General features: G+C 47.5%; 1 protein-coding gene across 6 annotated transcripts in view; it reads left to right on the forward strand.

Moving 5' to 3' along the window:
- The window catches only part of NCAM1 (neural cell adhesion molecule 1), a 251,698-nt gene that overhangs the window by 222,954 nt on the left and 1,906 nt on the right, over positions 1-26,838 (forward strand). For 2 of the 6 annotated variants that reach the window (XM_074936564.1, XM_074936565.1), the window contains 5 exons: positions 141-265; positions 4,022-4,202; positions 21,109-21,316; positions 22,071-22,187; positions 24,320-25,099. In XM_074936564.1, coding sequence (XP_074792665.1) covers positions 141-265; positions 4,022-4,202; positions 21,109-21,316; positions 22,071-22,187; positions 24,320-25,099 — 1,411 coding nt within the window. Of the gene's footprint in view, positions 1-140; positions 266-4,021; positions 4,203-7,541; positions 9,966-21,108; positions 21,317-22,070; positions 22,188-24,319; positions 25,100-26,838 lie in introns of those variants that run through there. The other 4 variants (XM_074936566.1, XM_074936567.1, XM_074936568.1 and 1 more) reach the window with 2 other exon arrangements.

A 26,838-nucleotide genomic window follows, 5' to 3' on the forward strand; every position in this document is an offset into this window, starting at 1 on the left:
GAACGTGAGCCAGGGTGGAGCAGATAACCTGCCCATAAGCGTTTCAGGATGACGGTGCACTTTTACTGGCTTTGGTTTGTTTATGTATTTATTTTTATGAAGTGGCTGGAAATTAAATATGAGTCAAACCATTATTTCAGGGGAACCCAGCGCACCCAAACTGGAGGGCCAGATTGGAGAAGACGGGAACTCCATTAAAGTGAACCTTATCAAGCAGGATGATGGAGGCTCCCCAATCAGACACTATCTGATCAAATACAAAGCTGTAAGTATGACCAATAGCCAAGGCTGCTGGGCTGATTTTGTTGTTGATTTGTATTTAGATAGCACCTAGGAAGTCTAGTCAAGACTCAGGGCAGTACTGTGTTAGGTGCTATTCAGACAAGTAACAAAGCACAACAGTCCCTACCCCAGGGAGCTTGCAGTCTAGGCATCAGGAAATGACCGATGGACTCAACAGACAAATGAGGTGGCATTGGATTAGACAGGCACTAAAATACACGGAGTTTAGCAGAAAATTCTTAGCTCACCACTTTCTCCTTGACTTTGACCTTGACCGTTCATTTCCTTTGCTTCCTCCCTCTCCCTCTCCCCCTGGCTCCACTGCTATGGGTGATAACAAGCACATCGATTATTATTTTTTTAACTTCATGTTCTTATGAAACATAATAGCCAGCAACATTTTGAATAGGCCTTAGTTAGTGGCTTGAAACCTGGGGCATTATTTAACTTCAAACTCTTATCTTAACAATTTACAGCTTTCGTGCTGTGTTTCCCTGCTGACCTTATATGCTTGGATAATCCACATATTGTTAACAAATTATTGTGCACTAGTGACTTAAAAAAATAATACGCGGTGAGGTGACTGGATCAACTGTATTCAACGTTAGATGGAGACAATATAAGGGCGATTGTATTCATGGCCATCTGGGGGGCGCTGTCTGAAGATATTCCTCATTGGGCCCCAACTAAATTAAATCTCTATAATTGCCTAGGGTTATGAAACCCACACGGCTGTATTTTGAGCAAATGCCTAATGGAGGGATTGTTTATTATGAGTAGGTAACATTGCTGCAAGCTGAACAAATGAAGGCAACTTTAACCTTGGCTTTTGCTAGGCGATGTTTGATGTCCTCTGTTCTACAGCAGGGAAAGCACCTAATCAGAGAATACATGGCAGCTCAGCCTTAAGGAATAAGAATGAGATGGAGTAGCCTTGAGGTCCGGAGGATCTCTAGGGCTGGGGGAAGTTTTTCTAACAATTACTGATGCTGTTTCTATTGTCTGGACAATCTGCTCCAATATTAATGTGCCTAGTAGCAATTAAACTATATCAGAGGCTTTAGTGGAAGTTTTTGGGTATTTACAAAGCAGATCTTAAAGACTAAGCCTGGTAGACCCTCTCATGAATTAATTCTGTACCAGCCATCGGGAAACCACTTTTGTAGTAAGACTCATCTTGTGCAGTGGGGTGAGTGAACCTCTAAGTGAAGCAAGCAGAGTAATCCTGGTGCTCGTGCTAGAAATGACATAGGCACTCTTGCATCCCCCCAGGTGCCCTCCCAACACCCCTCTGACAGGAGGGAGTTGTTAAATTCTTAATAGGTGTTTTAGCTTCATAGAATCCAGAAGATAAAGAAGACCTGTTAGATCACCCAAGCCATCTTTCTTAGGCCATTGTCAAGGGAAGGGGCTTGCACAGAGTAAGCATTCTCAGTTGCTGGTGGGTTTTTGTTTTGTTTTTTTTGTTTAAATTTATTATTCTAAAACCAACCCCGCCACTTCGCACTAACAAATCTTCCTCCAGGAAGAAACCCCACCCAGCCAGACTTCCCCACTGCGTTCTCTCCGCTGCTCTACCTCACAGTTTTTCATTAAACCGTGTGTTGCCAATGTTCTGAAGCAGCCACATGTTACGCTGCTCTGGGGACCCTCCTTGGCTAATGAGAAGGCTTGTTTGCAACTTAGTGGAGGCATTCTCCATTGTCAGAGTGCTTAGATGTCACTGTGATCAGTGTGCAGAAGGTAATTCCAAGGTACATAAAAGCACTAGATCTCAGTAGATAGGTTTCAGAGGGTTTTTCAGATGCACCCAGCACTGTGACTGTTCCTAATTGAGTTGGTTTTCTCTTTCATGAAAGGTTTACAAAAAACTTCCATAGAATACCTTGCAGTAATAATAAAAAAATGGGATATCCTGTATTGTTTTTATCCACACACAGACTGTCCTGCATCTAGGACAATTCCCTAATTTGTTGATGCTGAAATTAATTAAAATGAGTGACCCACCTATAAACCAACAAGCTGCTCATCCTCTGAGGAAGAAATGATGTTTTATATAGAAAGCTTGTGTGCTGTAACTTGTTGCCCTGATTAAATCCATTACGTTATCAACCTCCAGTTTCAGGGATGTAAATCCCAGGGATGGGATGGATTCTTCGTCACTTGAGAGTGTCTTTTAAAAAGCTATGCTATAGCTCCAGCAGATATGATGGGTTTGATGCAGAAATTAGTGGCTGAGGTTCTGTGGCCTGTGCTATGCAGGAGGCCAGATTAGATGAGCGTAATGGTCCCTTCTGGTCTTAAAATCTATGAAAACCTTTTCGCTTAGTTTTTAATGACCAGGTCATTTTAAAAAAAAGTGTTGCCATGTGCCCACATGACCTTGTCCCAAGCTTGACTCTGGCTCATGACTTGTCTGCCCTGAGTAGAAGGCATTTTCTCCAGCCTCTTAAGGCTTTTCCCAACCCTGCTGCACATTTCCGTCTTCTCTGCTCATCTGTTGGTGGATTACCATAACTTCCCCACTAAACTGAGTTGTGTATTAACTGGCTTCCCTCTCCCAATGAATGGCCTGAAATATTACCATAAATAGCTGACTTACATGCAAGTACCTCTAGGTAGAATAATTGATGCATGCAGCTGGGGATGAGCTAGGAGAAGAAAGCTTCTTTTTTTCTTTCTGTCTTTCTATGTGAGGGCTTCCCCTTTGCCATAAAGTGAGGTTCCCCAATAGCAAGTGCTTTGGAATGCTGTGGAATCCTGGATGCTAATTGGCCACTGAGGAGGCCACGTGATTTTATAAGTTCTTGTTAGACCCGTCCTTTATATGGATCACTTATTTCATGGGGCACATTTTCAGCTGTGAGGAGAGACCAAGCAGCTGGTCTTTGAGGGTCACCACTGCCATTTCACTGCTCTTGCTGGCTCAGTAGAAGAGCAAAGGAGCTGCCCAGTGACAGTAGCAAGTAGCAGGACTCACTGCTGGGTTTTAAATTGCATTTTTGCTGTGCAAGAGTTGAGATAATGGCAGCCCTCATCTGCCATCGAGATGCCATAGAATAGCAAGCTCAGCGGAGACTGAGTGCGCCGAATATCTTGGTAACAGGTTTGCTAAAGCTGCCTAAAGGATTTGGACTCCCAGTTTCCATTAAAATTGGAAATTAGGAATCCAGATCTCTTTAGGCAGCATTGAAAATCTCCAAGAGACTAAAGAGAGCAGACTAGACAAAACTGGTAAGCTAGGCCCGCCCCCGGTTTAGAAGCAAACCTTTGTCATCAAAATGGTCTGAATTCTATGTACGAGTGCTGCAAAGAATCCTCTGAAAATCCTTGGTATGTTTCACACTTTGGCAATGTGTATGGGGGGTCTGGGGCTTGGTCTTTCTAAAACAGGTGTGTGATCTGGTGTCAGGCAGAGGGGAGAGGAACAAGCAGCAGGGTTTTCTTTAGACAGGATAGATCCCTACTAGGAAATGAGTAGGGAAGATGTTGCTTAGATTTCATAAATTCTCAATCAAAGCCACCCCTTCCTAGGGACAGATTCACCTGCTTCTGGCAGTAGGTTTCCCATTTTCCACCTGCTGAGTTGTCTGAGAACCCAGTGCCTTTTTAAAAGCCTCCCTGTTTATTTTACATCATGTGTGATGTTTATTAGTTGATCATCCTCTTATCTCAGAACTGACCATTAAGACCATGCACTGTGTTTTGTATCCCCATCTCTCCTCTCACCATCCCCCAGAAGCATTCCTCAGACTGGAAACCCGAGATCAGACTCCCCTCTGGCAGCGACCACGTAATGCTTAAGTCCCTAGACTGGAATGCAGAGTACGAGGTCTACGTGATAGCTGAGAACCAGCAAGGGAAATCCAAGCCTGCACACTATGCTTTCAGGACTTCAGCTCAGCCTACTGTAATCCCAGGTATGACAGCCACAAGCTTTACCATTGTTTTCTGCTTCCAATTAATGCAACTATGCTGCATCCCTTAATGTGCCTGAATAAACCCTGACAACTTGCTTGCTTAAAGACATTATCATAATTGGTTACCCATTCGAAGCATATGTATAGCACAGCAAAATCCTGGTAGGAATGCTCCGTGAAAAATTGTTGTCTGACTATTCACAGGAAATATTTGCTGTTGTAGCAGTATAAACTAACAAGACATGCAGAGGAGAAAAGTGTTGGGTAGAAAATGCATTTCTGAAACTAGCAGATAGAGTCCCTGATTCAAGCCAAGGCAAAGGGAAAATTCAGATATCTGGTATTGTGCTTTTCACAACATGGATTGCCCCTTCAAACCTGCTTTCTGCTTGCTTTTTGCTCATTTGCTGATGCAAGACAGTTGTCAGTGGCATAAAGGCATAAAGAGCTGGCTGGTGTGGTTAAAATTGTTCTGTGCTGCATGGCCTTTATTAAATGAAATGGAAACCAAATTAAAGCACTTCCTAAAGCGAACCTGCTGCTAAAATAATTACACTGGGTAGCCCATTAGGCAAAAGAAATTGAATAATGTCAGCAGTCCTTTTGGGAGTTGCTGTTGCAGACAGACTGATGCGTCCTTCATGGATTTCTTTCCCCATAAAGCGAGGTGCAACCACAAATACTGCAATAGCCAAACAGTCCCTAAAGTACAGAGATTTGCCAGCAGTTTGGTAGCCTGCAGGAGAGAGAAAAGGTTTGGGAGAATCTCCTTTCCAGATCTCTCTTGGCCCGTATAATAATTCAGCCACAGAAGTCCCTTTGGGGGTAAGACCCTCGGACCAGCAATGATTTTAAGTTAACGTTAGATGTACAAGTCTGAAAGCTGGCAAGCTGGAGCAGTAGAGACAGCCTCATTGCATATCCTGAGTGAAGAGCATCCATGCGGCGATCATTGCCTGTGATCTGTATTAAGGATGTGATTTCATTTTATTTTTTTCTTTAGAGCTTTATCTGTGAGTCTCTCACTTTTTTTCCTCAAAGCTGTTAGCAAATTTTCCCCACATTGTCCTGTAGCTGAGACTTTAGGCCTTGGTCTGTTCCTCCCTCCCCTTTCCAAGGGATGCAGCTGAGAGCTTGTGCAGTGTGCATGACAAAACTTTACTGGGTAAAGCCCACTGGCAGCATTAAGCATACAAATGAGTGTGACCTGTTAACACTGGATACTTGGGGCTTGAAAGGGAGTGGGGAGAGGAGAGAAAGTGGGATGAGCCCTTAACAGGTCTGTAGTTTCAGATGGAAGGACATTTGGTAACTCATTAAACAACTCACTCTCAGTTTTGCATTTTCAATAGCTCTAATACTTATTACCCTCATGCATTTGAAGGACAACTGAGATTGCTGGGAGGGAGGTGGGGAGTTGCGTAAGATCATTTCAGGTCTAGGAAACCAATGGCAGTAGGTTGAGATCAGCAGTAAATTAGTTCCTTTGTGCTCTTGGGGGTCTCTGAAGAGGAAGCGTCCAAGTGCTGAATGGTGTTTCAGTTCCCTCAGCCATCTTGAGGTTGGCTCCCTGCAAATGTCCTGGGCTGGCATTGTCTATTAGCACTCCACTGCAGTCCAATGGAATGCTGGAACGTACCTGGGGAAACTAGTATGTTCTGCCCAGATGTATCAGCAATGACCAAGCAGCCTGGCGGCTCTGTTGATGTACATGGAACATTCAGGTAACAGTTAAGTGGTTAAGGATAGCAGGTGCAGTGAGACAGGCCTTTTGAAAATGCAGTCTTTGAAATGCCAGGCAGAGTGCAGAGATAACATTATTTATAGGCTTCTTAATAAAGCCATAGATGGATTCAAATAGCCCTATTCTGATCTCACTGATCTAACCACATTGACTTCAGGGGAACTACTTCTGAGTTGTTACTCCACTGTAAAGGAGAGGAGGAGCCAGATTTTGAATCACCATGCCATTTTGAATGCTGTTGTTCAAAGTACTAGCAAGCCACATGAGTGGGAACCATCTAAGTGAGTTCTTGGAGGAGAGGTCCTTGTTTTGGAGTGTAGTTTCCTTCAGTGTCGATCCAATGTACTCCAGCACGTGGGCTTTCTGCCTTCTCAGAATGGAAGCCTGCTTCAGAGAGAAGGAGAGCCTCATGCAATGAAATTATTCATGTTACCTGCAGTGGGCAGAAGATTTTGCTGCTTTAGCTGTTTGGTCTTGTTTAGGACTGTGGTTTACATAATTAGTAGACTCAGAGCCTCTGTGGGCAGATCCCCCTAATGGGCGCTTGGGGAAGAACATCAAGCCAAATCTCCAGCTTATGTAAATCCGTTGAAGTCAATGTGGTAATGCCAGTTCACATCGGCCAAGGATCTGGTTCTGCATTGGGGCCACTTAGTTATTTCATAGCCGGTTATTTAGTATTTCCCTTTTGATTTCAGAATGAGTCCCCCACTTCTCCATGGCAGGGGTTGGAGTCAATGTTTCCAACCCAGCATTGCTCCTTCTTACATTAAGAAGAAAATCGTTCATGTAGACAAAACATATCTTTGTTATATATAACCCCTTGAGACTGTCCTGGGGCCAGTTTTCTGGTGTCCTCAAGTTGACATAAGGAGAAAGATGGTTATAAAAGCAGTATGCTTGAGGGTAGTCTACAGCCACTCCAGCCAGTGGAGCTTGATTTCTCTAAGGAAGAGCCAGCAAGGTATTCCTGCATCCATACTGCTTTTTGCAAGGCTGTAATTAAGTGTATCTTTTACCCAAACCCTCAGTGTAGTGAGCATTGGGTCAGGACTTGGACAGGCTGTTAGGTGCAGTGTCTGCTTCCAAAAGGTTTTTTCTTAGAAAAAGACAGCGTTGTCCTTTCAAATACCAGCTAATCATTTTCTCATGTTTCACATTTGAGCCTCATGTTCTGTCATTTATTTTGATCCATTTGCTCGCTAACCCCTCACCCCCCTGAATTTTAACTTGCTGTGCTGCTTCTGGCATTGCTGAGCTGCCGCGTCGGCCTTTTTGCTGGTGTTACTGCGCTAAAGCTCTTCTCTAACCTTTGGCCATTTTAATTTACTAAGTTAAATAAACCTTTAATTCTTATGTTTTCTATATTTGACCTATTTTTTTCTTTTTATCTATTTTTTCTCTCTCTCTCTCTCTCTTTCTTTCTTTTTCTTTCTTTTTCTTCTCTTCCCCTCCCCCTTGTTTCCTTTCCTGTGTCTGTTGTCATACATGTCACCTTGGACCTCACGGGAAACATCCACACTTGCCACATGCACCAAATTTGTTTTAAACAACCATTTTTCCCCCTCCTGGGAACCATTGTTTGGCACCTGCAGCGACCTTGGGAAGCCCATCAACGTCGTCCTCCTTTGTTTCATTGCTTCTTTCTGCAGTGACTCTGCTTTTGCTCTGTTAGAAACTTTTTACAACAACAAAAATAAACAACAAACAAATTTGCCTAAAAAGGCCTGGTTCCTACCCAGGTGTGAAAGCAGATAGTTTTTCCTTCAGAGGATCATGTCAGTGCAAGAAAAACAAACACAACAGATCATTTTATTGGAAAGATTGAGTATTTTGTAATGAGGATAAAAGAAAAGCTTAAACCAAGCGTTTTCTCGCTAACATTTTTTTGTGTTGCTTATAATGAATTTGCCCTTTTTTAATGGATGTAAAGAAAAATCTTTTGTTGGCTTTTTTTATAGGAAGGTATGATATTGAAAGCTTTTAAAAACCTGGTCTCTATTGACATTTCCACACATCTGTTGCTGATTACCATTGTCTGTTCATACCTATGAATGATATTACAAAGATGGTAACCATAATAAAAAGGTTTCTAAAGCCCCATCTGTACACCTAATACAGGTTAAAAAGAGAGAAAACTTGGCAATTATCGCCATTTGGGGTGCTTGAATTGGAGATCTTCTTTTTTTTTTTAAAGGGCTTTTGCGCGTGGATCAAACACATCGTCGTCAGAGCATCCCTCTGAGGACGTTGTCTGACCTAAAGTGTCTTGTTGAGATGTGCGTTGAGGAATTATTTTTTTTCTTTCACGTGCTTGAATCCTTGGAGCCTCACTGGCCCTTGTGTAATCAGGCATCTCAAGACCATGACATATGGGGGTTTGGAGTGAGTATAACACCGCTTGTGAGTGTACAGATTTACAGTGGATGCTTGTCTAACGTTCTGTCTGGCTATCCACTACTTCATTGTCAAATCAGTATAGAAACGGCTTTTCTTCCCTTTTAACTAAAAAAGATTAGCTGGGAACAAGTAATCTGAGAGGCTAAATGGTTAATACTGAACCTTAATAATATTCATGGTTAACTGTGCGTTTGACACTCCACCAGGCAGGATTAATCTGTGGTGTAATTTGATGCAATATCTACAGCTTCCTCTCTGAGTCCTGTGTATCTCATTTCATTCTAGCAATTTCATTTGACATTCCTTTTCTTTAATGTGGTGTCCCTCATGAATTGTTTTTGTAACGGGGAAAGCCATTTGGCTATGCCGCTCCTTTAAGCCTTTCTGAGAACACAGCTCTCTCATGTTCACTCTCGCTCTCTCTCTCTGCAAGGACCTGGGGAAGAAAAGGATGAGACTGGAAACATATATTGGACATGGTTGGGAAACCTCTGTACGGAATCTCTTACGCTATCAAAGCTCTTAAACAGGGTTAATTTCCTTTCTAACAAAATCTTCCCGATTGGGTACAAAACCAAATCAAGCCCCCTATTAATCATGTCTAGTTGTGAATTTATGCACTTCATATAACATCTTGTCTCTGAAATTTAGTCTGACTTTGTTCACTGGAATCTGCGCCATTCGTTTCTATTTAGAATTTTAAACAAAAACTTCATACAGATGTGTGTGTGTGTGTGTGTGTCTGTCTGTCTGTCTGTCTGTCTGTCTCACACACAAACAGTTCCCTTTAGAAGGGGACACCTCACCATCCATCAAAATGCCCTTTTAAATGCTTTGTGCTGTATAAACTATATTCCAACAACAAGTTCCATTAAAAACTCTTTTGATCTTTCCTATGGCAGTGTTTATGCACTTCTGCTTAGGCTGAGAGATCAGTATGTAGCTCAGAGATGAATGTGGGTACCTTTAGACTCGGAATACCACTTGATTTGCATGCATACGAGGTGTGCAGGAGGGGTGTAGTTACACGTGCATTTAACTCCAACTTCATATGGAGGTTCATTGGGAAAACCCACAGTTTTCAATAGATGTAATGAAGGTTTCTGGGGAAGGCCTACCTACTCAGGACATTGCTATGGCCAAGCAAAATCTCATCAGGGACTGCCTCAAGGGTCACTCCTGTGAGGTGCCATAAGAACAAATGTCAGTGTGTCTTGCTTGTGCCAAGTGTTAACAGTTACACAGTTATATTTTGGTTCTTGACCATATGCACAGTAGCCAGCACTGAAAATGCAGAACTTGCTGCTGTGGTGTCCTGGGAAACTTGCTGGGAATTTCTGTTACGTTGCACCGTCCTAATACAACAAAGACTGTAGTTTTCAGTGAAGGCTGCTGTAATGCAAACGAAGGGCCCTGACTTCCCATAGCCACTTTCGGATCCATACCACGCTTTGTAGTTTGTGGGCATGTCACTTAGGTTGGTGTGTTCACACCTGCAATATTTATACTACAATATCTCATCAGATTGGTTATTAACATGGCAATGTTTACATATAGAATATCAGTCAGGCCTTTATTATGTTTACACATTTCCATTATTAAAATAACAATGAGTCAAATGAACTGTCCGATGCATTTGAGTTTATTCTGTAGATGAGTTTCCTTGCTCATTTCATGGGCTTTCTCTTAGCTGTCCAGAGTTTGCTAACTGACTGTGTAAAGCGAATACAGGAGTAAAGCCCCTTTTACAAAGAGAGTTTCCCCTCTATAGCCACAAAACTAACGAATGGCACTGCTGTCTTTGCTGCCAGTTTACCAGGATTATCACATTATACTTGATAATCCATGGGGTGTGCACCATGTAAGGGGCAGGATTTGATAGGATCCGAAGTGTAATTGTTGCTTTACTGGCCACAGTTTTCAGAACAGCCATCTCCCTTTTTGGTGCTTGCCATTGAAATCTGCATGCAAAGCGGAGTGCTAGAGTGGTACAAATGCTCAGATTTTTAGGCAGATATCCGCCTTGCAAACACAAGATTTGTGGGAGCAAATCGTACCTGCAAAAAGGAATACCGGACCTCAGCCATCAGACAGAGTAACCCCGTGTCATTGGCTCCTCACAGAATGAACTGCAGGGCTTTGCAGGATCTCACGTTGCCAGTGGAATTCCAGCTGCTGTTGTCCCACAGCTGGTTTTAAACCCTAAACGCTTGGTTTCAGCGTTGTCTATCCAGGCATTTGGCTACGTTAAATTCAGTTGCAGTGCCGTGGCTGATGAGGCTCACTATGATTCAGCTATGTGCTCAACACCATCCAGCATTTCGCTGGGCTAAAGGACACTTCCAAAGCTTTCCAGGTGCACCTGATGGCTCTTGAGCTAGTGCAGTGATCTGCAGCAGCCCCTGGAACTGAGGGCAGTGCATACAGCATGTGGGATGGGCAGTGCAGAGAAAAGGCAGTCCTGGTAAACTCCCACCCGCATCCCTCGGGTATTTAGATTTACTTGGTATTTTCCTTCAAAGTAGGAATTTCTCTTGCTTTCTCTTTGTATGTCCATTGTCCCCTCTTTCATTCAAATGGAAGTTCCCTCCAGAGATGGAACAGAGCCCAATGCTCTTCTTGTTTGTTATATGCCAGAAGTAGCACCACTCAAGTTAATGGAGTGACACTGCGTAAACCTGGTGTGACAGGTTCCCCCTGGAATTGGCACTGAGCCCCCCTGTCCCACCAGCCTGGGCTCCCTTTTACACTGTGCTGCTGTGACAAGCTGCAAAGACCTCGAGCCTGCACTTTCACCGGCACACCTACAGGTGGGGACACACCCAGCTGCAGTTACATGCAGGCTCTTTGACTAGCGCTCGCATGGGAAGGCTAGAGCTAGGGCAACTACCAGCTCCTCAGGCACGTACCCTCTCTGCAGTATAAATCCCAAAATATACCATCTTGAGCTTCACAGGGAAGTGTACAGCGTAAGCTCATAAAATTCACCCCCTCCCTCAGTGTGGAGAGGAATATGCAACAGTCTTTGCCCCTGAGTTATGATTCCCACACACTGGTTTAGATAAAGCAAAAGTAAGTTTTTTATTAACTATAAAAGATAGATTTTAGGTGAGCATAAAGGATAGCAAACAGATCAAAGCAGATTACCTAGCAACTAAACAAAAAGCACAAACTAAGCTTATTATACTAAATAGGATATGAATTAGCAAATTCTCACCCTAACAGATGATACAAACAGGCTGCAGATTCTTAAGGGGCAAGCTGCACTTGCTTACAGCTTGGAATCCCCAGGTGTTCCATTCACAAGCTAAAAATCCCTTTAGCCTGGGTCCAGCACTTCCCCCAGTTCAGTCTTTCTTCTTCAGGTGTTTGCAGGAGTCATCTTATGTGGGGAGCGAAGAACCTCTGATGATGTCACTCCCCACCTTTATATAGCTTTTGCATATGGCGGGAACCCTTTGTTTCAAAGCTTCGTCCCCAGACTGGTCTGTGGAAAATTATTGACATCCAGTGATGGAATCTAGAGACATGTGGTCTGATCTCATGTCCTTGTAGAGTCATGGCAAGCATCCCTCACAGGCTGTTCGGAGCGTTCTCAGGAAGGCTTCCCAGGTGGGAGATAAGCTTCTTCCAAGGCCTACTGTTTTCCTAATGGCCCATTCCCAACCTACTGTATAGAACAAAAGCTTCTTGTCTAGTGGGCGTTCCCCAGGTGTAACTACATTTGAAATGCAGAGACATAGTCAATATTCATAACTTCAGGGACAAAAACGATACATGCACACAAATAGGATAATTATATTCAGCAAAAAATAACCTTTCCAATGACATCTCACATGACTTATGTTGCATAAAATACATCATAACTATGTCATAATCATATCATATCATTATGAAGAATATGGAGTGCAGTGTCACACCTGGCCTTTAGCACTCAATGGAAATACCCACTTCTCGTAACTTAAACAGCAGCAGACACTCTCTTATCACCTGGGCAGCAGCCAATGACTCTTACGTCTTTCTGCTACCAGCAAGTGAGACTAAAGTGAGCAAATCTCTCTATGTGGAAATAGATGCTCTAATCACATGGGATGGATGGTAGCTTGCATTTGCCATTATTGCTTTTCTCTGATGTAAATTATGCAGGACACAGGAGACAATGAAATCCTTCTAATCTGGTGTTTTTAGGCTGAAAGGTACTTATAAAGTATCTGCAAAGGAAAATTATCCTCTGATAGCAAAGGTTATGCTCACCTGGCTTCTGCTGTACTTTTCTCCATGATGCACCAAAATGAATATTCATTTATCTCATGTGTTCTTCACTGACTCCAAACACCCTGCAGAACCCTTGAAATGCATTTGCTGCCTCTCTTATGGCCTGTGAATCGTGCCTGTTTCTGTCCAATCCTGTCCTTTCTCTATCCTGCCTAAACCTATTCTTCCTATGCACACTATAGCTGGGCCTCCTGCTGAGAGGATCTATCTGAGTGGTACAGCCCTCTTTGACAGGATGGATGCATGTAAAGTATGTGAGGAGTAAAGCCTATGGGACGTTTTATTGTATGTTGTAAAGCGAGGGTGGCTAGAAAGGTCTTTCTTGACAGAAGCGTATGTTCCATTGATGAATCATTTACGATTAATAAATGAAATGGTTTTTTCCCACTCCTTTAGAACTAAAGACTCAATCATTTTTTTAATATTTGTGTTCACTTGTTTGACCTGTAGAGGGGATTCCATGCTCTACCCCAGAATAGAAAAAAATACATGGGAAAAATGGACAGTTTTATGCTATTGACTTGGGTCTGTAGTTCGCAAAATAACACGCTCTGCATATGGGAATGGGCCATATATGTTAGGCTGCTTTCTGTATTATTATTTATCATCAGTATTACTTAGCACCTACGAGCCCCAGCCATGGACCAAGACCCCATTGTTCTAGGTGCTGTACAAACTCAGAATAAAAAGACTCTCCCTGCCCCAAATTTCCAGGAAAAGGCTTTGATCCAGCACTTGTTGAAGTCAATGGCAAGATTCCTGTCAACTTCAATGGGCTTTGGATCAGGCCAGAAACCACCTCCACCAATGTGCATGACAACAGCAATTTTTATTGATGTGTTCTTCTTCTTCTTTGGTTTTACTGCCTGGCACTAAATGGCTCAGAGCAGCCCATGTACACTCCAGTGAAGTTTCTTAAAAAGAGGCCTTATCTCCATTGGCAGAGATGGGTTCCTCCTAACTGTCAGAGTGCTTGAATACAAATCCATATTAGATTCAGTGGGGTGCTGTGAAGGGTAGAGCTTAAAGTTGTGGGTCACTTCATTTTAACCAGAAACCAGTTGTAGGAATAACAAATAAAATGTCTCCCTGGGCCCTTGCAAAAAACAAAAGAATTCCAGACACGTTAAAAAATAGGAACAGCAGCAATTTCCTTCAAGTTCATGGGTCCACCGGAGGTAGTAAAACCCTCCTCAAGTGTTAATGCATCTCCACAGACTCTGAAGCCTTTAAAATTGCAACGTGTGTGAAGAATTAGATTTAGTAAACCAAGGCCGGTGTGGGAGATCTTCGAGTCACTGTAAGCTGGAGGAAAGGCCCAATGCCACAGCCAAGTCCACTTCAGGCCCTTGCCTTAGTATCCAACTTATTGTTCCAAACATAAATGTGTAACGCAGTAATGAAAGGATTCCCCTGTCCAATAGGGCTGCCGGCCCCCAGAGGCTTTCCCCTTACTTCTCTCTGCCCCACACCACCTGCCAGGTCATATGACAGGCAGGTAGCTCTTTAACCCTTTCCTGGCTGTCCCAGCCACCCTTAGCTCATCCCACTGAAGAGACCCCAGAGGAGGCTTTGGGGATCAAATTAGTAAAGGTAGTGTTTGGAAGTCCATGAGCAGGTGCCTTCCAGGCTGTGTTCTCATCCTTCATTCTTTCCTGGTTTAATACAACGTGACAGGTGGTTAAAATGTATTAAATGAGAACCAGGAAATGCTTTAAAGTTCACACTGAGACATTTTTAATGAATATTCCAGTGTTGTTCATCTCAGCTAGTCAGTGCAAGGCAGGCAGCAGCCATGCCGTGCACTTAGTGAGGCTCCATTGATAACGTCCAGGATCTAAACAAGATTGTACAGGGGAAGGGTTATTCTGCAGCCACAGAGCAGCTGTGTGGTCTTTTGGGGTTGTAGTACACTTGGGGATTTGTATGGCATAGTGCAGCAGTTCCCAGACTGTGGGTCATGACCCCAGATGGGGTCGTGCCATCAGCAGAGGAGGTTGCAGTAATCGCTGGTGTGAAGAGGATACCGTTTTGCACCGCATGGCATGACATCACATGTACAGTCTGTGTGAGGTCCCGATGCGTGAAGGACACCATTTTGCTCTACAAAATGGCATTCTCTGCAGTGTGATCTTACACTTACCATACGTACGAGGTCACACTGTGCGGAGGACCCGTTCAACCCAACCCCTCAGCTGAGAGCTCTTTGCAGGCACCGCAGGGAGGCATAGCCCCATGTCCACACAGGGCTGCGATCGTGCATCTTCCGCCGCCATGCGGAATAACTTGTTTCTCATTCCCAGTCTGACGTTTCAGATGAGCAGAAGGATTGTTTGACACACACACCACACCACACACCCCCCACACACACCACACAGTTTGTCCCCCAGGAGCTGGTCCAAGTGAAAGACTTAACTACTGAATCAGCCAGGCATGAATTCTGAATACATTAGTGGAGGCGAATGTATGGCACCATCTCTCTTTGCAAGTACCAAGGGTGATGAATGTGTTTAATTATGCAGCTTGATGCATGGTGCTGGCAGGGTGCGGCTTTCTCGAGCACAAACATTCTGCAGAGTATTTAATGGCCGCCTCATGTAAGCATCAGCATCTGGCCCTGCAAGCAGCTTTTAGACAGAGCTGAAGAGAGAAAGACCCGTCTTGGTGAACTCCCGGCTCACACACCTGTCAGCGTGGCAAGAGGGATCAAGATTTTTCTGGGCGTGCTGGGGATGTGCTCTCCATCCATCCCCAAATAATAAAATGTGTGTGGGGAGGGGGAAAACCTGTGCGCTCCATCTCTCAGGCCTAGCACTGGTCCTTCCACATGGCACGGCGAAGTTGCATTGGCCCAGAAACAGGTGCGGAGCATTCCCTGGTGTGCTTGTACTGTGGATAGAGGAGGAGAGTCTTCAGGCTTGCCAGTCCAGCGCCTTTCACTAGCAGTAAGAAAATAAATAGAAAGCAATAGAATCGCCTCCTGACTTCTTAAAAAACTAACCATGAGGAGGCTGGAGAGTGCTCCAGCCAGCTCCACGTAAATGTCAGCTACCAACTCTGCTGCATGGTCCATCAGTGCGTGCCTGGGCCGAGCGCGAGCAGACTGTGCAGCTGTTGAAGTTGGCAGGAGTATTAAATGGCTGCTCTTGGGTGGGTCTGATGAATCCTGCGCTAGTGCCAAATGCTGCGGTTGCTGTTCAGTGGCTTGGGAAGAATAATTCTGAATAAAACATGAAGAGCAAGTCTCTTGCTTTAAAATGCATTGTGTGCACAGGCTGGTGGCAAGACTCTGGGAGGAATCACTCCGCTCTGGCTGTGTGAAGACTGCGCTTGCTGCTGCCCACCTTGGCCACGGGGAATTCAGCTCCCAGATGGAACTAACTACGTCCATGCCACCCCACTGTCCGCAGTACACACAGCACTTCGGGAGCAGTTAGGGAGACCAACCAGTACTCAAGGGCTATGTCCAGTGCATTTCAGCCCCCATTACTGCTGTATGGGACCACCTCATGATCTTGTAATGTATTTATCCTCACAACACCCTGGGCTAGGTCAGTGCTGTTATCCTGTTTTACAGAAGAAGAACTGAAGCACAAACAGGCTAAGTAATTGGCCAAGGTCACAAGGGGTCTGAACCCAGGTTTCTGGCCAACACCTTAACGACTGGACCATGCCTCCTCTCTGTACTCCAGGTGGCCTTGGGATTTAGACCTGCTAATTGCCCCAGTTACTGTCCTGCATTCATTGTTTTATAACTGGGTAAACAAGAAACACCATCTGGCTATGGCGGGAGTCAAGGGCCATGGATAAGACACGGGTTATTGGGTTAGCAAAGGGGAAGGAGAGGACCTCGTGGCGCATGTCAGTCTACGGCAGCATAGTTTGGCTTCCAGGAATAGAACCAGACAGTCCCAAGTGTCCCCATGACTCTGCCCTTCTGGAGTATTCAGTACCCCCTACCTGCTGTTGGGATGGGTCACATTAATCTGCAGATCATTATGCCAAATTGCCGGAGTACAAGAATGCCCCAGCTGCTTCCTGCATGGGGCAGTGTCTGGCAAAGCAAGTGCTTGCAGGGCTTTCTATTCTAAGAATTCAGGGCCTCCCCATAATAGGGAGGTGGTATAAGGGGAGGAACAGCCAGGTCGGAAATGTTTGTGAAAGGGAAGTCAGAATAATGATTAGATGGGTATGGGGTGGCACTGTGTCCTGCTCAGTACAGTTCTGGTGGTGCCAATCTGTCGGTCTTTACATGCAGCTCGATCCAGCTAATTCACCTCTCGGAAGGCTCCTGGCATTTGGGTATCTGAGCGTCACGTCACATTGCTGTTTGCATTTCCCAGGTGCACAGAAAAACTATGGGTCATTTACCCATTGCTTCAGCTGGGCAAATAGGTGGCCGTGAAACATTCCTCCCCACTCCTCTTCCTGTGACCCTCCTGGCTGAGCCGTCTCTTAGTTGGAGGTGGGCTTTGCCCCCAGTCTCACCCCTCTGGGCCATTTCCAGTCTTTACTCTGTTCTGCTGCCATCTCCTGCCAGAGCTGAGGATTCTAGACCAGGACGAATTTACATGTGGAAAGCAGACGAGCCATAAATCCATCTCCCCCAGACAGAGGAAAAGAGAGAGCCCAGGATTTATCCCTGAAGGGGTTTGTGACACCTGAACACACCATGTAGCCTTCAAGCTCATTGGACACTAGCCCACAGAGATGTGTAATGCTGGTAGCCCACAAGCACCCACTGAACTGCATGCACGCACATGCAGGAAGGTCTAACTGGGCTATGGGGGCATCAGGTGCTTTGACACTACCATGGTCTGATACCATAGTGGCTCTGGGAGTCACCTGGGTCAGATCTGTTTGATCTTTGTACCCCATGTGCTCTTGGAACTTGCTACTGCTGGTGCCTTCGCTTTCTCAGGGCAGGAGCTTGTGCCCAAGACACTTCAACAGGGACCAATGGGACACATAGTCACTGACCTTATAAATTGAACAGATGCACTAAAACCAAAGTTTTATTAGTGGGACCTCGTTCCGTTTAGGAAGATGTAGAATTTGTCCCATCAGCCAGACTCATTCAGGCTGCCAGCCCCTCTGCATGCAGCACAGAGTGTTTTAACTAGGTGCACAGGACTGGCCAAATCAGGGGGGTCTATCTAGTTCAATGGCCTGTTTGTCCTGGTGGCCTGCACCACGTGTTTCAGAGGGAAGGTACAAGAATCCCTGCAGTAGAGTAGGCAATTATGGAACGTGACCTTAAGGAAAGTTTTCTCCTGATGCCTGTTAATAAGGGTCTGTCTACACTGCACTTAGACACACACGGCTGGCCTGTGCCAGCTGACTCAGGCTGTGGGGTTCTTTAATTGCAATGTAGCTGTCCAGGCTCGGGCTGGAGTCCAGGCTCTAGGACCCTGCAGATAAACAGCCCTGCAGCCCAACTCGGCTGGCCAGGTGTCTAATTGCAGTGTAGCCATTGGAGGCTGGTTTAGGCCCTGAAGCAGGAAGATTTAGGTCCCACCCAAAACCCTTTGGGTGGTTTTGCTCTTCATTACTGTGAGCCTGAATGTTCTTGTTATTCACATAAATGTCCAACCCTTTTCTGAGTCTTGAAGTTCTCTAAGCTTGGCAGTTTCATACACCACTGTACTAGGTCTGGGGCATTTTCAGGTGCACTGTTGGAAGATTTGGGCCAAGAAATGGTCCCAGACAAACTGTGTCTAACAGGGCCACTGCCAGGTGCCAAGTAACACCTGTTACCTGCTGCCTTGCCCCGTTTAGACAAAGCGTACTATCCCCGCTACCAGGCAGATTTGCTCAAAGGTTTTTTATGCAGCATAAAAAGCATTTTCCTTGTGCTAGAGGCTAAATTGTGTTCCTAACCCAGGCTCTGCTCCTTCAGACACTTGTGCATAACCTGAACTATACTTATGTCAATGTCTTCAAAGGGACTACTCATGTCAGGAAAGTTAAGCACATCCATAAGAATTTTCAGGAGCAGCGCTGAAATCTGGATGCTGCCCAAGGAGCTGTGTTGTGTGCCTCCGTGGTGTAGATTGTTTGTTTATACACCCCTAGTCAGCTCATAGAAAATGGTTTTCTCCTCTTTAAAAATACTAGAAGCAAGCGTCGGTAGCAGCAGGAAAACCAGCCGACAATGGAACAAGGCAAGGGAATCCTGACATTCCCCTGTGCAGCATGTGGCTGGTCTCTGAGACAAGGAAGCCAGAGAGAATCAGAAACACCTACTGGATCAACAAGGCTTTCCTCTTGAATGCAGGCGTGTCACTTTCAAGGCAATATGCGGGCTTTCGTCTTTACCATAGGACTTAAATGTCTCCAGCAATGGGACCCCCATCATTTTCCTTGGGAGACTTTCCCCTGTCTCTCTGTCAGGAAATCTTCCCTGATATTACCATGTCTACACTAACAAGCTTACAGTGGCACAGCTGTAGTGACAGGAGAGAGCTCTCCCATCGACATCATAAAACCGGCTCCAAGAGCGACGGTAGTGATGTCAGCCGGAGAATTCTCCCACCAGCATAGCGCTGTGCACACCGTCACTTGTCTTGGTGTAACTTACGTCACACGGGGTGGTTTTTTCACACCCCTAAGCGACATAAGTTTTACCAACAAAAGTGCTAATATAGACATAGCCTTAGTTTCCCAGAGCTGCAGAAGAGCTCTGTGTAGCTCAAAAGCTGGTCTCTTTCATCAACAAAAGTTGGTCCAGTAAAAGATCTTATCCTCACCCACCTTGTCTCTCTCTCTCATAGACCTCTTAGCCACCCTGTAGCCAAGAGATGCAGATTTAACCCTTTTAGGGCCCAGTCCTTTCAAGGCAGAAGAAGAATTCACATTGACTTCACTGTGCTTTGGCTAGACTGTCTCTCTCTTTGGTCAGGCAGTCTTTGCTGCTCCCTGGACATTTTTTATTGCCTCCCACCACTAGCTTCTGCTAGTGAAGCTCTCGAGACCAAGAGCCTGATCCCAGGCAGGGCCACACACACAGCATTCCCAGGTGCTTTCTGCAGTCACAAGTGAGGCAATTGTGTGGCCAGAGCATTTACACTGTAGTGACTGGACTCTGCTTTCTTTTGTATATATAGCCAGTGCAGCTAGAATGCGCGTGTGTGTGGGCACAGGTGCAAGTTGATATGTGTGCATAGATGCATGCATAGATCCCTTGTTTGTACAGGAGATTTCTCTGGTAAATGACTAGTCACAGCCTTGCAAAATCACTTACTTTTTTTTATTAGTACAAATCTCATACTCATGATTGTGAGCAACAGATGCCAGGCAATACCACAAGCTCTCTGCCCATCCTCATATACACACCTCTCCCCACCCTCAGCACAGGCCAGGTGCTAGCCCCCGTGGCCACCAAGTAGCTAATGAAGTCTCAGAATTTGGCTCACATTTCTCCCTGCCCCACGTGCTCCCTCATGCTGCTTCCCAAAAACCCTTGTTTTCAAAAATCCCGGAGTAGTTTATTGCTTTCACGCCCCAAAGAGTCTCCATGTATTTGCATGAGTTGAGGGCATTCTCAGGCTGACTTCAGTAGCTGAGCCTAAATGTGCCCAGCTCCCTGACTCTTAGAGCAGGGCAGCAGGAGAGCACCACTGTGAGAGAGGTCTAGCTCCTCCCACAGTTTCCTGCGCAACCTCAGCTGGGCCCCTCACTCCTGGGGAGTGTTAATCCATCTTCCCCCAGCAGCTTCCCATCAGCCTCATCCATGCTAGAATGAATGGGTGTCAGGTGAGAGGACTCCCAAGGACACTTGGTGTGTTGGTGTCTGCCTGGCACCAGGGAAATGTGCAGGGGCAGTGAGTCCCATGTGGCGACATGCTCCTTTGTAATAACCGTGCTCGGAGTAGAGTCTCCTGGGCCAGTCAGCTGGGCCCTGTGCCTTTCCCCCTCTCCCCAGTGAAGGACAGACCAGTGCTGAGACCCTACAGTTTCTTTTAACATGGCCTTGCACCAGTGTGACACAGCCACTCTCCAGAGCCCGGGCTTCACGTGCCCGCATGGTGCCCTTCTTTGTACAGCCCTAGCAGGTTGTGCCCTGGGGAAAGCTCTGGAGAACACTCAGATGGGAGACATGGACTGAGACCTTTTAGGTTCTTCCTGTCCATCTCATGCTCCAGAGGACTGGGTAGGATAGTTCCCTACAGTGTATTCTCCAGACCTTTGCCCAGCAGAGCTGAGAAAAGCCCTGGTAGCCCTGTCCAGTCCTTCCCTGACAGGAGGACGGGAGCCAGAGCAGTCTATTCCCAGGATAAGGGGCCACCAATAACAGCACTCCTAGAAGGGGTGGGGCCAGATCCCCCTACGGCATCCCACTCCCAGAGCCCTGGTCGCTCCACTGAAAATTTTTGCAGAGGCCAAGGCACCATCATAGCTATTCCCACAGCACTGCTGCAGTTCCAGGACCAAGACTGCCTTCATTTAACTGCATCACCTTCTCCCACTTTCCTTTGGTCTCTAAAGCCAGCACCAGCCCCACGTCAGGCCTAGGGACTGCTGCCATCGTGGGCATCCTCATCGTTATCTTTGTGCTGCTCCTGGTGGCTGTGGACATCACCTGCTACTTCCTCAACAAGTGCGGCCTGCTGATGTGCATCGCTGTCAACCTGTGCGGCAAGTCCGGGCCCGGGGCCAAGGGCAAAGACATGGAAGAGGGCAAAGCTGCCTTCTCGTGAGTAATCTCTCTGCTCGCCTCTGACCTGTCCTTCCGTTAACCAAGAACTTCCTAGCGTGGAACAGCCCCCCACTGCAACAGCTCTACCCTCTAATCCAGTCCTGTAGCCTCAGGTGCCAAGTGGCGGCCTGACTGGGAGCCACAAGCTCTCGCAGTGCCTTGAGGCTGCTGCCCTTCCCCCAAGAGATTCATGCCTCCCCACAGCGTATTCCAGCCTCAGAAGAGGCTGCATTTCTGGGGAAGCCGGTGATCAGGCTGACTTCAGCTGTGCTGCTCTGGCACTGCGTGGGGGTTACTGCGGGGAGGGGATTTGGTTGGGGGTCACTCTTGCTCTGCTGTTTCTTCTGGGGGGTGTCCCCCCCCCTTTTTTTTTTTTCCTTTTTTTTTTTTCCCCCCATTCTCCTCCAAAGCCAGCATCAGGCTGACCTAGAATCCAGCAAGCTCAGCCGGAGGAGATCACATATCCAGGTGCCACGTCCTTGTCAGGGGGCAGAGGGCATTGCGTATGCAGCGTCCCAGGGTGACTCAGGGGTGGGAGGGGATGAGCTACTCACTGACACTGGGCACTGCCATGGTCCTTGTTTTGGGTTTGGGAAGGGGGCATGTGTTAGGACTGAGAACCAAGCCACTTTCCAGGCCAGCCTCGCCCTACCATGTGGAGAGCTGCTGCTAGCATGGCCCTCCCACCCTCAGGGAAGGGTGCTTGTTTGAGGCTGTGAACCACTCACCCAAGCTTGCAATCTCCTTTCAGAAAAGACGAGTCAAAGGAGCCCATTGTGGAGGTGCGGACTGAGGAGGAGCGGACCCCGAACCATGACGGGGGCAAACACACAGAGCCCAACGAGACCACGCCGCTGACGGAGCCTGAGTAGGTTGACATTCGGTTGTTCTAGTGCGTGGTCAGTGCAGCCCCATCTGCCACTGTGACCTCTGGCCTCTCACGTAGGTAACCCCGGCAAGAGAAGGAGAACGGTCAAGGCTCGGAGCTGGGTCCCTGCCCTGTCATAGTGAGGAGCTCCTCTCTCCCTCGGCACCATTTCCTTTGTAATATTTGCAAAGAATGAGACCAAAGCTTCGGTGCCAAGTGCTTTCCATGGTATAGCACTGTCACCCAGCCCTGCTTATTGCAAGGGCTCCGGGGCAGATGCCCCATATCACACTGCCTCCTGGCGGCGTGATGCTGTGCCAATGGCTGGTTAGTGCCGCACTGACGATACCACGTCGACGCCTGCTTGCCCCGAGCGAAAGGGCCTCCTGGAATTGATAGCAACAGAGCAGCTGCGCTCTGGATTTGTGCCAGATTTACAGCTGTGTGGAGGGCACGTAGCAAGTTCAGACATTGCTGCCTGCGCACTGGGCCAAGAGAGGGTTTGGGAGTTACCCATGGGTCTCGTGTGCACCAGAGAAAGGAACCATTTGGTCATGAGCCATGGTTTGGTGCATCCACACTAGCCAGGATGAACTAGATTTGCCCAGAATCCAATTTAGCACTGTTCTAAACTGTGGTACTTGCAGTGGCCTCTGGGCACCTACTGCGTCATTCCCAGTTCAGCTCCCAGAAGCAGTGCATGTTGGGAGATTTCAGAAGGCCACCGGTGTACTGTGTGGCAGAAGTGGGCAGAGTATTTGAACTGTATCTACTTGTTTGAATTCACTAAACTGGCTGTGATGGACTGGTTTATCCTTAAGCATTTATTAAACCTGCTGGAAGATGGCTCATTCTAACAGGGTATTGGGCCATCTCTGTGTGTGGATGCAAAGTGTCTTACAGACACTCCTGGGCTCTATGGAACAGGACATAGATATCATCTGAGCTCTCCAAGAAGAAATAATGTCTATGTCCAGTTCAGTTCATTTTTTGGCTCTGGTTTGGGGTTGACCCAGTGGGTTTCTTATTTCCTCGCTGGGTTGTCAAGTCATTGGGTCTCTAGGCTTCCCCATCCGTAGTGCTGCTCTATTCCCTGCTGGGGTGAGAAGTGAGAATAACTGGTGCTATGGCTTTGCTGACGAACTGGGTGTCTGGGCCTGGCTAGGAGAGAAGCAGGAGCCATGTTTACGCAACAGCACTGGCCTGGGGATGTGCTCTTGCTGTTGAATGTGTTGAGCTTTCCGTGGGTTGTTTTGTTGAACTTTTAATGAAGTGATTAACCTTTATGGAGGTTGCCCCCAATTAATAAGCCAGCAGCGGTGGTGTGGAAAGCGCTGGCTTCTCTCTCGATTAACTGTTGTCTTTCCAGCAGCGTGCCTCCCCCTCTCCCTCCTCATTAAAGCTTCCAGCTTCAGAAAGGCTCCCATCAGTAAAGCTGTCTAGGCTTCATTGTGGCTGCCAAAGCATGGTTTGTGCTGTCACACATCTTCCTGAAGTAACACTGACCCTAGTTGGAACCAAACTAAAGGCAGACTCGGTCAAAAGGGAGGAAAGTGCTGGCCCAAAGTGTGTGGGACTCATACTCTCTGAAGCCGGATGAAAATAAGAGGTGCACAGATACCGAGGCAGGGCTAAGGCAGGAGGCTTGGACTCAAGGCCCTGGACCAGGACCAGAAACATTGGTGAGGCCGAGGTGTGTTACTGGATCACAAGATTGGGGCCTCAGGAGCAGGAGGAAGACAAGGGTCCATGGGCTGTTGAGGAGGAGGGAGGCTAGGTTAGGGGAGAAGAGCCTTTCTGCAGGGCATAGGTTGGGGTGAAGTTTGGGTTGAGATTTGATGCACAAAACGCCATGTGAGCAAGCTGCTCCTGGAATGCCATGTACTCTCTGCTCTTCCTCCTCTTCCTCGTCGCTCTTTGATCTCCCCACTTGGTGCCTGGTCCCAGTGCACATCTGGCCTCAGCAGGTTCCTCTTCTCTTGCTTCTATGTCCTCTGTGTGCATTACAACCGCATGCTACGCTGCTGCTTGTGCTGCGCCGTCTCTCGCGCCCTCTTGCGCTTCCTCTCATTTCCCCCTATCATTTATGGGCTTCATTGTCTATTTCTCTTCTACTCCTGTCCTCCTCGCAGGCACCCAGCTGACACCACAGCTACGGTGGAGGACATGCTGCCTTCCGTAACCACGGGCACCACTAATTCTGACACTATGACCGAAACCTTTGCCACTGCTCAGAACAGCCCGACCAGCGAGACCACCACCCTGACTTCCAGTATTGCCCTGCCAGCCACAGCTATCCCTGACTCAAACTCCGTGCCGCCCAGCCAGGCCACTCCGGCCAAAGGGGCAGCCACCTCCGCTTCCTCGCCACTGTCCTCGGCCCCCAAAGTCGCCCCCCTTGTTGACCTCAGCGACACCCCAACTTCTACTCCAGCCACTAGTAATTTGTCTTCGAGTGTCCTGGCCAACCAAGGGGCGGTGCTCAGCCCCAGCGCTGCCACCAGCATGGCTGAGGCCTCAAAGGCGCCAGCTGGTAGCAAGCCATCTGCCCCAGCCCCTGCAAACCCCACTAGCCCTCCAGCTTCTTCAGAGCCCAAGCAGGAGGTGTCAAGCACCAAAAGCCCAGAAAAGGAAGCTGTACAGCCCAGCATGGTGAAGAGTCCAACAGAAACAGCCAAGAACCCAACTAACCTGAAGAGCGAGGCTGCCTCAGGCAGCACCACAAACCCCTCCCAGAACGAGGACTTTAAAATGGACGAAGGGACCTTCAAGACCCCAGACATTGACCTTGCAAAGGATGTTTTTGCAGCTCTTGGCACTACTGCTCCTGCCAGTGTGGCTAGTGGGCAAGCTCGCGAGCTTGCTTCTTCCACTGTAGACAGCTCTGTACCGCTGGCACCTGCAAAGACCGAGTATGGCTGCCTTTAATCTTCTGTGGGTTGTGTGCTGTGTGTCTTGTGCATTAGTGCTGTGTTCTTGTTGGATGTTCTCTGAACTAACCTCATTGTTTCTCTAGCAAACTAACTCACCTGTTAACCACTACGGCAGGACCCAGCACTAGGGAGGTCAGATGAAAGGAGGAGTAGGGGGCCCCTGGGTGCAGTGCAGACAGGTGTCTAGTCCCCAGAGAGAGATGAAGAAATGGATTAATAATGTGTTACCTTTTAGACTTCCCAGTAGCTCCATCCTGTTCCCGATTCTGTTGGGAAAGGGCTCAGGATCACTTCCTTGTGGCAAAAAGGGGCCTGATCCTGAGAAACACTGTGCTCCTGAAGTTCACTGGCGACAACAGACCAAATTCAATTTCACCAATGTAAATCCAGAGCAGCTAAACTGGAGTCACTCCAGATTTACTCTATTGCAAGGCAAGGCAGAACCTGGCCAAAAGGGGAATTGTGGGTGCTCGGTACGTCTCAGGATTAGGCCCTACGTTAGCAAGTTCGCTATGGAAGGGACCTGGGGCAAGCCTGCCTGAGGGACCAGCACAGCTGTTTGGGGCTGGCCCATTTGGCCTTGTCTCATCCTGGTGAGCCAGTGATGAATTTCCCTCCATCCAGTCTCCCCTCGGCTCCCACAAGCGATTAAGAGAAAGCCATTAAGCCTGTAGGCATGAAGGGACACAGCCTCATTCCATCTGGACGGGATCCCCTCCCACCCCCGGGCATCACCCTGTGCCTTGTGTTTGGCAAGAGACACTGTGCTGCGGGGAGTTGCAGATAACTTTGGCTGCAGCATTAGCTATTTCTGGTTGGTTTGGGGGTGGTGATGTGGGGGAAGGTTGAGCGAGGTGGGAGGATAGGGCTGCTTTGCTGGCTCAGCCTGGACAGCAGTTCCTGGGAGAGCCAGCAAAGCAGGGGCATTGCGAGTGCTGATGGGCAGTTCTTGGACTCTCTCTCCTGTTCTGGGTGTTTGCACTGTCTGGGTTCAGCACTGCCTTCTGGCTGCCTGGTTGGGTGCCGCACATTGTCAGAGACAGGATCAGATGAAGGAAGCAACCACTCCTTCCCAAATGCAGTCGGGCTGGTACCCTCCTGAGGGAAAGGGGGTTCTTGTGTTGGAACAACAGCTCAGATTTGTTGGAGAAGCTGGTTTGATGCGGCACGATGCTGAGTCGTGGCTTTGGCTGGAACTCCCCCCCGGCCCCTTCCCAGGAAAAATACCCCTGTGCTCACAACTTTGTGTATTAGCACCAACAAAGCACAGGCCTGGCACTCCGGTTTGATTTCAGTGCAGTTCCTCTGGTGTGGGCAGTGCTCAGTCAGGCCCTAAGCGCTCTGCAGATTGCAGGCAGTTCCTGCCAGAGTATATGCGGATCCGCAGCATTAGCTATAGGTGCCTGGCACCTCGTGGCTTCTGGTCACCCCATCAAGCCTGCCGTGCTGCTTCCGTCCACTAACGCCCTGGAGAGTGACTGTTCAGTGGGGCAGCACGTGCCCCACACAGCGCAGCGGGTACGGTCATCCTGGCAGGGTCAGCAGCACCGCAGATGTACTTGGGCTGGTCTGACCACACAGCTGTAGTGACCAAAGCTAAGTGACTCCATGGTAGAGGAATCCTCGTTCACTTATTTGTATCGCAGTAGTGCCTATCGGCCAGGGCCCCCTTGCGCTAGGTGCCGGACACCATATAAGGAAGTTCCTGGCCTGAAGAG

Source organism: Natator depressus, chromosome 22 (genome assembly GCF_965152275.1).
Source record: "Natator depressus isolate rNatDep1 chromosome 22, rNatDep2.hap1, whole genome shotgun sequence".
NCBI lineage: Eukaryota > Metazoa > Chordata > Testudines > Cheloniidae > Natator > Natator depressus.